We start from the raw sequence: 16,812 nt of genomic DNA on the forward strand, positions 1-16,812 counted from the left end.
GGTGTGTTTTGATGAGCAAAAGTTTTTAATTTTGATAAAGGCCAATTTATCTATTTTTTCTTTGTTGCTGTGCTTTTCATGTCATATCTAAGAAACTATTACCTATTCTAAGGTCGTACAGACTTACACCTATATTTCCTTTTAAAAGTTTTATACTTTTAGTCCATTTTGAAACAATGGTGTAAGGGCCAACTTCATTCTTTTGCATGTAGATAACCTCCTGTCCTGGCACCATGTACTGAAGAGACTATTCTTTCCTCATTGAGTAGTCTTGGCACTCTTGTCAAAAATCAACTGACAATAGATGTAGGGGTTTATCTCTAGACTTCCAATTCTATTCCATCGATCCATAGGTCTATCCTTATACCAGTGCCAGACTGTAGCCTTGTAGTAAGTTTTGAAGTCAGAAAATGTACTTCATCCAACTTTGTTTTTCTTTTTCAAGATTGCATTGGCTATTTGAGAACCTTTGCACTTCTATATGAATTTTAAGATCAAGTCGTCCATTTCTGCAAGAAAGTTGGAATTCTGATAGCGATTACATTGAATCTGTAGATCAATTTGGGCAATATGGATGGAAGTATATCACAAAAATATAAATCTTCCCAAGAGTAACATACAAATGTACTATAATTCCAATTTGAATTCCAATTGTTTTTGAACTGAGCAAAGTGATGTCCAGTGTTATGCAAGTACAGGTTCAAAAAGCACCGACTTGTCTTGTTTTGTTTCTTATGATGCATGGTGGTGAACAAGTGTCTGTTATCTGATGTAAGCTATTATATTAGGCAATTTTGAATGTCTTACATATTAGATAATAAATAATTTTAAGTGAAATACATTTTAAAAAGGAAGACAGAGGTTACAAGGGACACAATAAAAGAGAGTTGAATTCTGGTCCCTAGTTTGAGATCTGGCTTAGAATCAGACTTGATGATCTTACCTAAACAGAGAGAGAGAATTTGAGGGGAAGTGGCAGGGCTGGGAGAGGGGGCAGCAGGGGACAGTCCAGGGTAATCTCACTACCTCTGTGGATGCATGAATTTCCCTGGGGCCAAGTGGACACCACACAAAGCAGCCAGGCCTCAGCCATCTTGCTGATGCACCGCAAAGAAAGCTGCCTTCCAGGCACGGGCACCCCAGCACAGCCACAGCGAATTTACTGCCCAGAGAGGGGTGGGGGTGTACAGGGAGGGGGTGGGGGGGTTGTTGAGAGGAGAAGTGGATGTGGACGAGTCCAGCCACAATCCTTCTCCCACTCAGGGAAGGAGGCAGTGTGGCGGCCCCACAGCGCCCTCTTAGGCACCCACATGTGGCCCACAAGAGAGTCAGACCCTATCACATAGGGGCTTTTAAGCCAGTAAATGATTTCCAGAGGTGGCCCTGAGATAGAACTACAACAGTGGCCAGGTAAGTCAAAAGCCATTTGTCCCTTTCCCTCCCCTTGCTCCACACCGCCGACCCCCAAGCACACAGCAAGCTGGCCTTAAGGAGGCAGGGGAGAGGGGAGAGCTGTCAGAAAAGCGGCGGCCTCCTCCTCCTGGACCAGTGAACAGGGGCCCTGCTTAAGCCTTCAGGGAGGAGAATGGAAGCGGTAAGATTTAAACTAAGATTGAGGCTTTACAGTGACTTGACTTTTTACATTCTTAGTTTTCAAAATAAATAAAATGAGTTAGATTTTAACAACTGAAAGTAACTAGAACGTAATAAACTCTTCCCAAGTGTTCATTAAAGAGCAACACAGAGAGATTTAAGACAGCATAGTTAAAGCCACACTCAGAAACACAAGACCATTCTGTTTATGTCCCGGTGAATTAAGACTGCTCAGTAACCCGCATACTCTACCAGCCCAGACTGCAGTGTCAGAACAGAACGGGGTTGGTGGAGGAGGGGCTCTGCCTCCCACACCAACCTGTGGAATACAGGTCCAAGGAACAGAGATTCCCCCCAACACCATCACTCAGCTGGGCACTGTACAAATATTTTTAATCCTTGCAATGACTCTGCAGGTAGTTATTATTACCCACACTTTACAGACGAGAAAACAGACGTTCTGAATGGTTGGGTAATGGACGACCCAAGATCCCAGAGCCTGCTAGTGATCTCTCTGGAATGTGAACTCAGGTCTTTCTGCCTGTGAGGCCCACAGCCTGCTCACCACAGCATGCTGCTTGCTTAACTCCCTCTCCTCGGAGCCTCTCAGAAACCCCTCCAAAACCCCTCGGGCTGGGCTCTCCACCGCACCCAGGACACAGAGAGATCCAGTCTGGCTCCCTACATTTGGCGCCCCCCTTTGCGCACCTTCATAGATGGATTTTCAAGTCCGCCTCTCCAGTAAGGTTTCTTCCCACGGTTCACACTGATCTTTCTGCTTTCAAATCTCCAATAACCCAAGACCCTGATTTCAGTATGTTTGATGTGATAATGGAGGGGGGCAGAGGAAATACTTCTCCAGGAACCCCTGAAGCTGAAAAACAGCCTGGAGCTCAGCCTGAGGGAGGAAGTGGGGCGGATCAGCTAGAAAGGATGTTGACCCCCACGGGTCAGACGGAGAGGCCCTCTGGTCAGAGGGAAGTGAAAACAGGGAGTGCCTGGAAGAGATTGTTCATGCTTTAAACCCGGGCCAAACTAAATGAGTAATGAGAGAGGGTGTGCGGGACCTCACTATATATAGCCGGACCAGGAGTCTCCCTCCCAGGGAAAAGAGTCCATGTGCCCCTCAATAATCTTAGGGGCGATTGGTGGGCAACCCACCCAGTGATACAGCCTAGAGGACGGCCGGGGAAAAGCCGAGAACTCCATCTTCTCCTTTCTTGATTCTCCTGAGCGGTTAGTGGAACAGGATGTAGGGCCCACTTGGGAAGAGGAAGGCCTCCCTTCCGCTGCAAACAGGGCCATCTCAGCCGTCTGTCATGAACTCCTAAGTGAGTACTCCTGCCTTCACACTGGCGCCCGCGGCAGGGTTTGGGGATGCTCGGGGTCCATGGCTTTATGAAACATGGCTTCCGTCTTTGAAGGTCTTTAGATGGCTCTGTCACTCTCCGTAGGGGGCGCACCTTGCAGGGTCTCTAGAGTTATACTTTGGGAGATGTTAGACTTCTCTGGAGAAGGAGGATCCCGGAAGGACTCCAGCACCCACGTTTCCAGGTCCAGGAGCAGCTTTCCTCCCCTCGTGGGAAATTCTGAGGAAGCCAGTCACCCTGTGGAGTTCCGGCTCTACCTCGGGTCAGATAGTGTCCTCTTGACATAGGGTGTTGTCCTTGAGCCTGATAAGGAGCCTGGTCAGTATTGTTCAATCTCAGGATAAAAGGAGCTCTCTAGATCTAGGGGAGGGGAAAAGGTCAACTGTGGGAGTCAGGCACCCTTCCAGGTGGAACAGGACCCTAACTCATGCCAGGTGAATGGGGCTTTGCCTCAAGGTATCAATATTGAGCTGCTTTAAGGAAAAAATGTTTTTTAATAATGATTTTTAAAGTTTAGCACCTAGCGATCAAGAACAATTAATTCAAACAGGAAGTTCTCAGAAGCAGGACATTGCTAATAACCCTTATCTGTAAACCCTACCACTGGTTACAAAGTTGATAAAAGAGACTCTCTTACTTGGCCTTGAGCTTCTCTTGCAGCCAGCAAAATTTCTGAATTCTAGATCTTCTACCCCTGAGCTAAAAAAAATCCATGTCCAGGTTTGCAGAAGGATGTGTAAAACTTCCTTTCATCACTAAGCATTTCTGCCACTTCTTCCTGAATGTTTTCCTCTCTGAGTGGATTGTCCTGTTTCCCCAGTGCTCTACTTTGCATTTCAATGGGAGCTCTCTTGCTTTCTCTTCTACCTGCCCCTCCTTACATCCTAAATGACTTGATTGAATCTGCTCCCACTGGTCGGGTGTCTCAGGAAATACGCACAGGGAGGATTACCGTCTTCCCCCCCGCTCCTCCCACAGTGGGGCTTTCCGTATGCACATGGCCTCTAGCTGCACAACGCTAGCGACCTTCACCTTCACGCCCTTCAGCAGCCCCGCCTTGGCCATGCCCTGCACATCCCACTTCATCTCTGCAATCCCCCTTTGATGCATTGTCCTTTCATTCGCTTTCTCCCTCCCTTTTTTCCAAGCCTAGCAGCTCTCTCCAGACCTCATTACCTCCATACCCATCTCCATTAAATTCTCAAACCAAAATCACACCAACAACTCCCTGGCCCTCCTGTCTGTCTTCCCCACCACTCCTAAAAGCCCGGCTTTGAACAAATCCTGCAGTGCCATCTCTCTATTTCTACACTGGAGCTGCTGAGCTTGCAACCCTGAAGATGGAAAGCGATCTATGAAATCCAGTTTCTTCTGGGCTTCCTGCCTGGAGCTAGTCTTCTCAAGTCCCCTGCTCCACCCCTGCCTAGCCCCCAACCCTACCACCACCCACCACCCACCACCCACCATCCCCTCTCTGGTCCTGACTCCACTCTGATTTTACAAAGGAAACAGAAGTGACTTCCGTCAGTTTCCTCACCCCCTCACCCCATATCCCCCACACCTTCCCAACTTGGCTCTCCCCTCCTTCAAAGACTCAGGTAAGCATCAACATTTCCCCGGGGCCTTCTCGATCCATAATGAATTGGTCAATAAATGTCAGCTATTATTATTCTTGTCCCACCCCTCTTCACACGGAATCCATCGCTCTGCTTTCTGCCAGAACAATAACTTTTGTGCTTTACTTTATTGCCCTGATCACACAATAAGATTATTTATCTACATGACTTTCCATCCTGTTCAACCACAAGCTCCTTGAGAACGGGGAATGTGCCTTGTTTATCTTTGGAAACCATATAGTGTCTGGCATATAATAGATGCTCGATAACTATTTGATGAAATAAATACATAAATAACTGACTTCTTAGGTAGCTCTGTGATATTAATATGTTCATCTATTTAATGGCTGCAATTAGAATCACCTCAAGAGCTTTTAAAATTTGAACCGCCCTGACTGCAGGCCAAACCTTGGGGAGAGGTCAGGTCAGTGAAAATGCCCAGTGGGTGGAGGGTAGGGGCCATGGGCTTCTCCCTGGCACCAACACTGGGGCTGTGGCAGCTCAAGGCCATCAGGTTCTCGGCTTTGGAGGTCTAGATACTTGCTGTTCATCTCCCTGGTTCTTCCTCTCAGCAGGCACCATAATTTCCCAGTGCTATCACACCTGTGGTTCTAACTTGAGCATTTATAGGACTTTGACGAAAAGGAAGATAACCAGTGACTTAGGAGGGCAGGCTGTGGGGGGTGAGGGTGGGGGAAAGCAGGGCAGACATGGCCAGCAGGCAAAAATGACCCCAAACCGTCTAGTCTAGTAGTTCTGAAATGACTCTGTGGTGTTTGTTTCTGAACTTGGCATGTTTTAGGTCAAGAACAGTCCCTAAGAGTTCAGTGTGGATAAGGGATCTAGGGTCTGGCACTCAAAGTGTGGCCCATCGGCCTCAACTGGGAATTTGTTAGAAATGCAGAATCTTGGCCCTGCTCAATCAGAATTTGCATTTTAGGAGAATCCCCAGATGACTCACATGCACATTCAAGTTTGAGAAGCACCGTTCCAGACCAGAATTTGATGCTCAAGCGGCCTGAGATTCAGTGTTTCTAACAATCTCGCAAGCAATGCAAAGGCTGCTGGTCCAAGGATACCCCACATTTGGTATTTCCCTCTGATACCAAAGGAATTAGCAGTCATGTCTACAATCTGCTCTATCCTTAGTTCTCTCTTATCAATCCCTGTGTTTCAAATGAGAACAAAACCACCTCAAAGGGGTTTAAACAGTAAATGACTTGCATTTGCTCACATAACTGGAGTTCAGAGGCGTGCCTCCCCTGCTGGGAGCCTTGATTCACGGACTCAGATACTGTCACCTGGAGTCCAGGTTCTCTGTGCCCCTGCTCTATGTCCCACCACCACGGCTTCATGCCCACGCTCTACTGGTGTCCTCCAGGCTCTCCTCTCTTGATAAAATCTCTGAGGTTGAGAAGAGCAGCACCTAAGCTTCCTTCCTATCATCTGTTATGTTTCACACACATAGTATTGTAGTCAATTTTACTCAATTAATTTTAAGTGCTGTGCTGAACTCCCTTCCGCGGAGCTGTTAAAAAAAAAGCCTGGACTTTTTCTACCCCAATAGATGCACTCTCCACCCTCCTTCATGTGGCAGCATCCACAGACTCCTTGTCCTCTAGTTTTGTGGTTAGCTCTGGCCAATGAGAGGCACTGTCAGGAAGTCAGGAGAGCAACAGGATTTCCAGGATCTATTTTCTAGGCCCATCCTCCTGGGCGACACTTGGCCATAGCTTCATTCCTCTTCCCAAGGCCACAACCTCTGGCTGGCAGGACCCCTAAAGCTATCATTACCTTGGGTCCCAGGAAACGCCTGCCTCTCCCCTTTCCCAGTGGTCGCTAATGGATGATGCTCTGAGCTATTGCCCAACTTAGGATGCTTCCAGTCCCTCCACAGGTTCCCTCAGGTAAACAGTCTGTTTGTCCCTTGATGTTTCTTCATTCACCCATTTTAAGTATGCCATCTGTTTCCCGGGAAACCCTGACTGACACAGACACAACTCACTTAATTTCACAGAATATAAAATCTCCATATGCACAGATTTTTTTTTTACAAGCTTTATTTCCAAATTTACAAAAATGTCAATAACCAAGAACTTGAGAAATAGATTTGAAATGTAGACAATACACAATAAATCTTAGTTAAATGTTTAAAACTAGCTGGAACGAAATAATTTTTGCAGAGAAAAGTGCTTTCTACCATGGTCCATTAATTTTCCACTTTATAAAAATAATCTAACTTAAAAATAACGTGCACATACAGAAAATGGAAAAAGATGGACTTTACATATATCTAAGCAAAGCACATTTTTGCATTGCCACCTTTCAGATGTTAACAATGTTAAATGCTGTTCTTACTGGAATGTTCGTTCTAAGAAAGACTGGAAAGGTTCAAATACCGTGACGTTGTAGTAATACACAGTATACTGGCAACGGAACTCAAGAGGACAGAGCAGAAGAGTTCAAGCCAGCACTCCCAGCTGAGTGGGCCCAGAGAAGCTCAGCGGGCTGGCTCGGTCCGCGCCATTCCAGCGGGGCAGCGCCTCGGGACAGGCGACGGATGCCCGCCCAGCAGGTGCTGCTGCGACTGCACCTGGAAGCCGCTCCCGCCCCCGCCGCCCGCTAGGCCGCCGTAGTACACGTGCGGGGCGCTGGGGGCGCTGGGAGGCCCGGATTGCGGGGCCCGCAGGCTGGGGCCAGGTTGGGGTGCACAGGGCTAGCGAGTGGTTCCGGAGGTTCCGTGTAGTCCGAGGGGTATAGGGGCTTGCCGCCGGACAGTCCCCGGCAGCGGCGCGGCGAAGAAGATCAGATTGGGTGTACACCGTCCAGGGGGGACGTGTCGGGTGTAGCCGTCGAGCGGGGGTGCGCCCAGGCGCTGGTAGTCGCGGTAGTGGCCGCCCATGTACAGGGGCGGCATCGGCGGGCCGGCTGGGAAGCCCTGCTCCGGGCTGGGCCAGCCCTGGTCGTCCATGGTCACGAGGCCGCCTAAGGCGGCGGGGGCCTGTCCTGGTCGCCCGGCTGGTCCTACAGGGCCCCAGCGCAGCGCCATCTCCCCCAGGAAGGCCAGTCCTCCGCGCGTGCCCGCCTTGTTCGGGACCGAGTCGCTTCCCAACTCGCAGAGTAAGGACATCTAATAAGCCGGCGGGCAGCCCGCAAATTGGCGCCCCACTTTATCATCTAAACCAAGACAATCCAATAGTGGAGGTTAATATTAACCATTGTGCCACAAAAGGAACACTAGGCACCCCATCAGCCAATAATTATTAGGGCAGACTTCACCACCTCGACCGAATCAGCTCCCTGGGACGCCGTCTCAGCCTGGAAGTGCCAACGCGGCAGCCTGACAGGCCAACACCTGCCCTGAAAAGGCTGCTAACAGAGGGACAATCTCCAGGAACGAGTACTGCCAGCGGAGTTTCCTATCCACCGCTTGGCTGCCGACACCCCTGAGATCCGACACAGAAGGAACCGGTCCTGTAAAAGATCGCACTGAGGGCATGAAGCTTCTGCCCCTTTTCTTTTAGGGTGAAATGTGCCCGCCCACTGAGTCCCCTGTATCTTAAGTGCAGGTACTCTCCGTTCATGTACACAAAAAAAGGATTAAGTCAGGATACAAACTTATATTGGACCAGAGACAGAACAAATGGAAGAGAGGAGAGGACCCCTAACCAGGTAGAGGTTCAGCTTCTAGGAATAGAGGATCGCCAGATATGTACCGTTAACTGAAAAGGTAAGCTGCAGAATAGTAGGGAAAACGGATCCCATTAATGCGGGGGAAAGAAGAGAGAGAAAATCCTACATATTTATATAAGTGTAGATGCAGAGAAAGTGTGCTAGGGAAAACAGGAAAGCAGTCATCAGCTCCTAAGTTCGGACTGGGGCAAGGATAACTTAGTTTTCCCTTGGTGTGCTGCTTACAGTTTTTTGGGGAAAAAACAGGAATTTAAATATTTTAAATAAAGCTATTTACGAAGAAAAATGACATTGGAAAGACGAATATAGTCTGGCCATTTTATTCCTTCTTTAAAAAAAAAAACAGCTCTCCCTCAACTTAAAAAAACTGAAAGCAAAATGAGCTCGAACTCTTCGCAACTAAAGGCCACAGCCTCGGCTTTTCTAACAAACTTCAGCATCAAAAAAACAGCTCAAAACTGCAACCTATCTCGCTTGAAATTCTAAAGCTTTGCACATGTTTCTGAAAGGTGCTGTTGAATGCATTTCCAGTTCCATTAATGACAGGCAGTTTTATCTGTATTGAGTGTCTCAATTTCTTGCTTGACAAATGAAGCTCTTTTTTAAAACCTGGAAAAAGAGCATTCGAGTTTTCTTTTTTAGAGAGCTTTGCCTGATTAGAGGACACCTTCAAAACCTTTTCCAAGACAGCAAAATTTCGTGTTCTTTATCATTTACACTTGGAGATGGTTAACAATTTGGCCCTGATCCTTTTTAATTTTACCTCCCGCCCACAAGACGATTCTGCACCTGCCAGTCAATTGTTTCTCCCAGAGGTAAAACTCACTATGCCAGCGAGTTCTCAGAGGTAGAGCCATTGACCCGCCAAGGCGGATTTTCCCGGAGCCCGGCGTCCTCCACTGCAGATGCCCACTCCTCCCTTGTCCTCGGTTCTCAGCGCCTCTCCCCGCTGCGCTCCGCTCCCCAGGCGGCGGGCGCAGCTCCGCGTCCTGCGGGACAGGGGTCCCCGCGCCAGCCGCTGGTGCTCGGCCTTAGCCACACCTTGAAGTCGCCCGCTGCTCGCCGCCGCCTCGCCCTTCACCTTCATGTCCCCGAGGGGCCTCAGCGACTGGGCCCGGGGGCCAGGGCCCAGCCCGGCCATCACCGCGGGCAGCGCGCTCCGGGTATGGGTCTGGTCGTCAATGGCGTATCCCGCATCCGGGCTACTCATGGCGCTCCAGCCCTGCCCCGCGCCCCACAACCCTCCGCCGGACACGCCGCCTCCCCCGACGCCGGGACGGGGATGGGGGTGGGGTGGGGGAGGGGGAGGCGGAGGCGGAGGGGGCGGGGAGCCAGGGCGGCCGAGGCCGCGCTGCTGCTCCAGTCTCAGGGGCCAATCCCAGCCCCCGGCGCAGCGCGCGTCCTCGCCGGCCCCGGGGGACACCCTGGGGCCGCCGGGCCTTTTCTGCACCGACGTGGCCCAGAGAGAAGCCCTGCTCCAGCCGCCCAGCTCCACTCGTGCGGCCAAGAACTCGGGCGCCAAGCACCGCGACGCGCAGCCGCTCGCTCACTAAAGCACAGCCGAGGGTCGTTGTGCTTAATTTTCCCCTCAACAGAAAATAACGCGCCGACATCAATCCCCTCCTCTCCTCCGAGGAAAGTCAGTCCCGGATGTCACGTTTGGACCTTCTGAAGTCTTGGCGCGGCAGGCAGGCTCCTGAACAGCCCTATTCTAACCCACGAGTCCGATTCGTTTCAGGCCTGTATACCCGCGCTGAGCCGGCACCGGGACTCCAAACGCCTCTGAGCAGGCGCACGACGTCGCGGTCTTCCTCCTCTCCTCGGTACCGGAGTGGCCGTGCTCTCCTTGACTCACACTCCGGGGCTCTTTTCTTTACACCAAACCTATGATCTTTCACTTTGTAAGTTAAAGTCATTGCAGAGTCCTGTCAAAATGTTCCTCTGAATTAATGGAGCCGGAGTGCCGATTCCTGGCGAGGCGAGCGCGGCGCGCTGGGCTTGCAGCACCTCTGCTGCTCGGAGGCGCGCGGGAGGGGATTGCCGCAGCCTCCCCCAGGCTTGGAAGGGCACGGGGCAGGAGGGGAGTGGGAGTGGAAGCTGACCACCGAGCATAGTGTTGCCCCTTTACATGATTTTATTATTTCTCTGGGTAAAGCTTTAGAGAGGCCACTTCTGCTTCCTGGTGGGTCTCAGAAGTGAGTCAATGTAAAGTCACAGCGATGGAGGTAAGCAGCCGCGATTGTCTAGGATTGATTTAAATACTATAAAACTGGATTACCTTTCCATATAACGCGTGCATCAATATTCCTTTTGCTCCCCACCTCCCAAAAAATTCTTTAAAAAAATCCACCTTCGCAGAAGAGAGTGCGGCACCCAAGACCGCCGGGAAGTCTGGGAGCACCAATATTTTTACGTTTCCCAGCGGGGAGTAAAGACTTTGCGCCTTTGTGATGGAACAAGAAAAAGGGTGTGTAATCCTAGTACTCTAAAAGGCAATGGTAATCAATAGAAAAAATGAGAATAAGGATATAACTACTTTCGGTGGATAGAGGAGTGGAGGAAGTGCTTAGCTATTATAGCAGGAAGTCAGTGTCCAAAACTGATAAACAGAATTAGCAGCACGGGCGTATTAATTAATTAACCACCAGAAGGACAGTTACTAATGTAGATAACGCCCAATAGAACCAAAACAAAAAGGACTGACTGACACGTGGAACTGAGGCTGAGGGGGATGGAATCTTCCTACAACTCTTAGTTTATATCACAAGCTCACCTGTAATGTTGCTTTTTTTGTAAGCAGCTAGATCATTTAAAATTTTTTATAATTGTTAAACGAATAAACAAACACTGTATGTTTTCCTTACCCACAATCTCTTTACTGAAACTACAAACTTGAATTTTTACTTTCTTATTTCTCCCTTCTGTAACCTCACTAAAGCCCTTTTCAGTTTAATATTTTTGGTGTGTGTTTGCACTTGCAACCCCTACTATTGTTTTCAAATGTCCAGATAGAGTTATTAAAATAAGCACAAGAGTCCACTATATAGGAAACAACTATAAAATTGTTCCTTCATTTTGCCACTGTCAATTTTCTTCTCTTCATCCCATCCACCATTACCAGGAGAAAGAAGTAACTTCTGAGGACTGAATGATTCAAAAAACCAACTGTCAAGTTTCAACATTACTTGAAACTACTGGAAGCTGGAATTTATTTCTTAATTTGCTGTCCTCCTTCATTCCACTCTGTTTATTCGGCCTCAAGAATTCCAACTCTGTTCAGTCCTAAAAACATAAGTGACATGGAAATATGATTGAGGACTTGAGAAACTATGATTGGTGGAAGGGCTGGCCTGAAAGGTGAGTGTTGGAAGACTTGATGGTGCGTTCAACGTGTCCCAATTAACCGTCTCTTTTAAAGGCTTTGAGATTTGCGTGCAAAATGGGAGTTCATAGGAATTGAGGCATTCTATATGAAGTTCTTCAAGTGACAATTATTTCTATTCTAATTTTCTAGTCAAAGAAGCTGAGCTGTCCAAAGGTCAGAGTAAAACAGGAATGATCTTTGTTTCCAGCAGATATGGTCAATCTCAATGGCTATAAAATTCTCAGTCCACTCATCAAAGCACCAGGGAAAGTCAGTTACTGCTGTCTTCTCTTCAGCAAGGGACTAACAAAATCACATCCCCCACGTCTGCTGGGATGGACAGAGATTCAAAAGGTAGAGAAGGGGGGCACAGGAGACAGCATTTTCTGTGGCCCTGAAAGAGTCCTTTAAGCACAAGCTCATTTGGAGACAGGGCTTGGATCATTATCCCTACTTTTTACAGATGAGCAGACTGGAGTTCAGAAAAAGATTAGTGCCATCTCCAAACTTACAAATCTAAGTTGCTGAGCTAGAGGAACTTATGACTCAAAATACAGGTTTTTCTTCTTTTGGAACACGGCCACTTGTGGTGTTATTCAGCCATTCTCTACTCTTTGCTCCAATCGTTTATTCTCTTGTGTTGTTAAGTTTTATGTTCTGACACATTATTCCGGAGAGAGGGATTGTAGCCACTGGTGATTGTCGACTAGAAGAGATACAAAGCAGGAACTCCCGATTCCTTTGGGAATCCCCAGTGGAAAACTGAGGGATATACCAACTACCAAGCAAATTACTCAGTCAATTTTCCCAGTACTTAAGAGGTGCCAGGGCAGATACAAAGCGAAAGCAGACAGCACCTGCCCTGGGAGCTCTTCTCGTAACCAGAGGAATCAGACAGACCGGAAAACTGCTCAGCTGGCTGCAAGCTTGCCACAATTCTTTTCCTTGACTAACAAGAGATCAGGTATATGGCAGGGCGCTGACTGCCAGCCGAGTGGGCCTTGGCCATGATCCTAGAAAAAACCAGGTCCACCACACATCTTCTGCTGTTTACGTCTGCTCTTCCCAATCTCCACACAGAGTGTAACTTCACAAATCAGGTTTTTGAGTAACATCACTTTGGGGAATACTTGTAATGAATTTGACTTTGGCAAAGGGTTTAAGACTGACTAAAGTGGAAACAAAAGCCTCAAAGCTAAAATGTCTTCAGCAATTTAAATTTTATTTTCTTTTATTCAGCCAAACTGTTTGGACCCAGGCTGTAGAGAAAGTTTACATTTGAGAAAATCATTGTTATCATAGCAACAACTTATTTAGCACTTACAGCATACTTTGCTAAGAAATTTTATATTGCACTAAGAAACACTATTTTACTATTTAAATACTATTTTGTACTGCACTAAGAATTTTTACCATCCAGTAGCTGGAATAAAGCTTGGAGAATTGCCGGTCCTGAGGGTTCAGTGTTTGTGTAAGGGAGGCAGTGCAAACTGACTTGTTGATTCACATAAAGCGTCCTAATAATTCAGAAGAAAGCACATGGCAACTTTCTCACTAAAAGGAAAGTAGGGATGGGTGCTATAGTGAAAAATTAAGGAAGAGATGCCCCTGGATCCCAGGCCCGAAGACCTGAAGAAATGTTGTCAGCCACAGGCTCATCACATGGAGGAACAGGAGCGGAACACTTCTCTTCCTACTCCAGACGGGGACCCGGAGGGACAGCAATACCACTTTTCTTCAGATGAATATTCTGGACTCAGAAGGAAGCACCTTGTAAGCAGGAAGAATAAATCTGTGCTGAAATAATGGATATAAGATTTCTCTCCCTGTCCGGTATTGTCAAAACAAACCAAAGAGGACTGGGAGAGGAAGGGAATGTTGAACAGCTATTTTGTGACAGGCACAGTTCTAAGTATTAAAAACAAAGTGAAATACGACATTTAAAAATGTTACACACCGATGATATCTTTTGGTTCATAGTACCCCATTCCGTTTTCTCTCAATTCCTTTAGTTTGTATGTGCTTTTCCTGACATCAGCACAAATTTAAAGATCAAGCTGTTGTCTTTTGCAGTGTGATTCAAATTAAATGTACAACAATCTTCTGAGATAAGAATAAGTAAAAGAAATCCTTTCATTGTGATAGCATCTCTTAGCTGGTTGTGTAAGTAACTTACAAGTTTGCTTGTAATTAATCAGGCCAACTCTGGGAGCTTTAATGATGTAGTCACCGTCACAGTGGGGAAGAAAATACCCTTTTATTTCTTATTCTGGGTTCTACAAAGGGGTGTAGCCTTTATGCTGGCATCGAGTCAGGATGTCTCAGCCCAGAAATGGGCTGGATTCCTACCTCCTGACACACTTCTAAAGTACCTCAGAAGTAGACTTGTTGGGTACAGGTGGGAGCAATGTATCCCTTATATATTTGTTTCCAAAATAAGACTGTAAAATTTTGAGACAAATTTAATATTTTTAGAAAAACAATCACTAGCTGGTACCTGTGGTCACTTCATCAGAGTCTGCTTGAGAAAACAAGGGTCTATGCATCTGGTGATATCGCAGAGTCATCCAACCTGAGTCCAAGTTTTACATTCTGGCCTTCACTTGAAAACTGTATTTGTATCTCTGACAGGCCCCAAAGCTCTTTTCCTGATTTTTTTCACCACAGCCCACATTTCTACGCTTAAAAGTAGAGTTATTTAAGGATAACGCTTGTTTCCATAATCTGTTGCTCTGTAACAAAGCTTCCCAAAACTTAGTGGCTTTTAACAACCATCCTTTTTTTAAAAATCTCTCTCACCTGTGGATTGCCTGAGCTCATCTGGGCGTTTCTTCTTCTGGCCTCTCTTCAGTTCCAGGCAGATGGTGGCAAGAGGGCAGGCAGGAATCAGCAGGAGGGAAGGTTGAGCCTCTCCCTCTGCCAGGAGTCACAGGGCCTCTCCTCCTCACATGGTCTCTCCACACAGTGTCACCACCTTGGTAACTGGACTTTCTACACAGTAGCTCAGGGTTCCCAGGAGTACAAGAAACAGAATCTGCCAAGCCTTCTGAAGGGTTGGTCCTGGAGCTGGCACAGCATCACTTCTACTTCATTCTATTGGCTTAGAGTAGCAAGTCCAACCCAGGTCAAATGTGGGAGGAGTTTATACAAGGATGTACTCACCCAAGGTGTGGTTCACAGGGCCAACCTGGGAGACCATCTACCACCACCACCACAACTGCACAAAGGAAAAGATCATGCATTCATCTCAGCAGGGCATCATGGGGTTCCTTTACACCTTGACAGAGGGACGTACTACTTCCCGTGTTCCTTGATTCACATGTCATAAGAAGGCAAAATCAGTAACATGAGAGTTCTTGAGATGTCCCTCTGTTTTCAAATATAGGGGAAAGTGCCTCTCTGCTTTGATGCTTGGGTGCCATGCTTCCCAACAGAACTTCTTTTTTTTTTTTTTTTAATTTTCTTTTTTTTTTTTTTAAAGATTTTATTTTTTCCTTTTTCTCCCCAAAGCCCCCCGGTACATAGTTGTGTATTCTTCGTTGTGGGTTCCTCTAGTTGTGGCATGTGGGACGCTGCCTCAGCGTGGTCTGACGAGCAGTGCCATGTCAGCGCCCAGGATTCGAACTGACGAAACACTGGGCTGCCTGCAGCGGAGCGCGCGAACTTAACCACTCGGCCACGGGGCCAGCCCCCAAACAGAACTTCTTCACCAGCAAGACTTCTAAATCGGAGGGCTTCAGATTCCTACAACCTTTGGATGGGTTATAAGAGGTCACAAATTGCCTAAAATTATACCAAAATTATTATGCTTGTGCATATGTGCATGTTCCCGGGAGGGGATTCCTAGCTTTCCTTAGACTCATCTAAAGTAAACTCAAACAAGCAAGAGACATCTAAAAGGGCTTTGAACTCAGTGAGCGATGCCCTGGATTTTCACCTCCTGAGGCACTTCTGAAGTACCTCAGAAGCAGGATGGGGGGAAAGCAATGTATCTTTTATCTGTTTCCAAATAAAACAAAAAAGCCATCACTAGCTGGTACCTGAGGTCACTTCATCTGAATCTGCTGAAGGAAAGAGAAGGAATGGACTAGATGCCTCCATCCCCAAGAATTACTGTGAGGACTAATTACCCTCCAGTGGAGTTAAAGGCATTAGAAATGCCTAAATCTTAGCTCTTATTATTTTCCCGCCTGTACCAGGTGAGTGGTTAAGAATGTAACTCAACAGGACTTTCAATTCTTCCCCATAAGTATGCCATTTTCTTCTCTCCTTTCCTCTTTGCCCTATTTATCTCCTTAATTTTGTTAAGAGGCAGCAGCTGAGTGTACAACTGAGTCTCCTTGGGTCAACCAAGTAGGCACTAAAATGCCTGTTGATCTGAACTGGCCGCACAGCCTTGAACCTGAGCCAGCGAGGCCCCTCTGCTCATTTTATCTACTAGGAAGGCTTGGCACATCCTGGGGAAGGAACTCAGGCTGGAAGCAGAAACTGTCTGGGGTCAGAGAATGAAAGAATGTGGAAAAGGGTAAAGCAGTAGATGCAAATAAATTGGATTTGATGGTATGAACTTCATAATTTCAAGTTTTTAAGGTAACCTGTTATGTTTAACAAAGTACTTACCTTTCCTCACTGAAACTCTCTATCCTGAACATTCCTAGCATCCAGGAAACATACATCTAAAAAACATACACCCTGCCATTTCTCAAGAGAATCCAAAAAACCATTCCAGTTCAGACATCCCTCCTCAAGAGAAATGCTTTAAGCTTCCCCTCCCTTTTCTCAACAGCATTTATCAGCTATGGAGAATTATGTAGTTCCTCACCTCTGGGATGCAAGCTCTCCCAGTGCCCATGGATACATCCTGGCACAAAAGAGAACAGTGAACAAATATGTTGTAAGAACTTGTGCACACCAAGCTTTCACCATATATATACTATGTGCCAGGAGGGCTCGGTACCTCCGTTCCTCACTTGCAAAATGGGGACAATGGCACCTAAGCTCGTAGGCTTGATCAGGCTCAAACTCGGGACAAAATAGCATTGACGAAAACACGTGGCCCAAGAAATGCCCATTACAGGTCATCTGTACCAACTTATGTCTATTTTTTTTCTTTGCATTTATAAAGCAAGCACACCACATAAAAATCATCCCTGAATCCCTCCAGAGTTTAAGATGT

General features: G+C 47.1%; 1 protein-coding gene across 15 annotated transcripts in view; it reads right to left on the bottom strand.

Moving 5' to 3' along the window:
- RP1 (RP1 axonemal microtubule associated) overlaps nt 1-15,050 on the bottom strand; it is a 449,795-nt gene extending 434,745 nt beyond the window's left edge. For 3 of the 15 annotated variants that reach the window (XM_070481267.1, XM_070481255.1, XM_070481262.1), the window contains exon 1: nt 14,436-15,042. In XM_070481267.1, the coding sequence (XP_070337368.1) occupies nt 14,436-14,456 (21 nt within the window). In that variant the 5' untranslated portion in view covers nt 14,457-15,042. Of the gene's footprint in view, nt 1-2,301; nt 2,487-14,435 lie in introns of those variants that run through there. The other 12 variants (XM_070481261.1, XM_070481257.1, XM_070481270.1 and 9 more) reach the window with 9 other exon arrangements.
- Nucleotides 15,051-16,812: the final 1,762 nt, after the last annotated feature.

Source organism: Equus asinus, chromosome 12 (assembly GCF_041296235.1).
Source record: "Equus asinus isolate D_3611 breed Donkey chromosome 12, EquAss-T2T_v2, whole genome shotgun sequence".
Classification (NCBI taxonomy): Eukaryota; Metazoa; Chordata; class Mammalia; order Perissodactyla; family Equidae; genus Equus; species Equus asinus.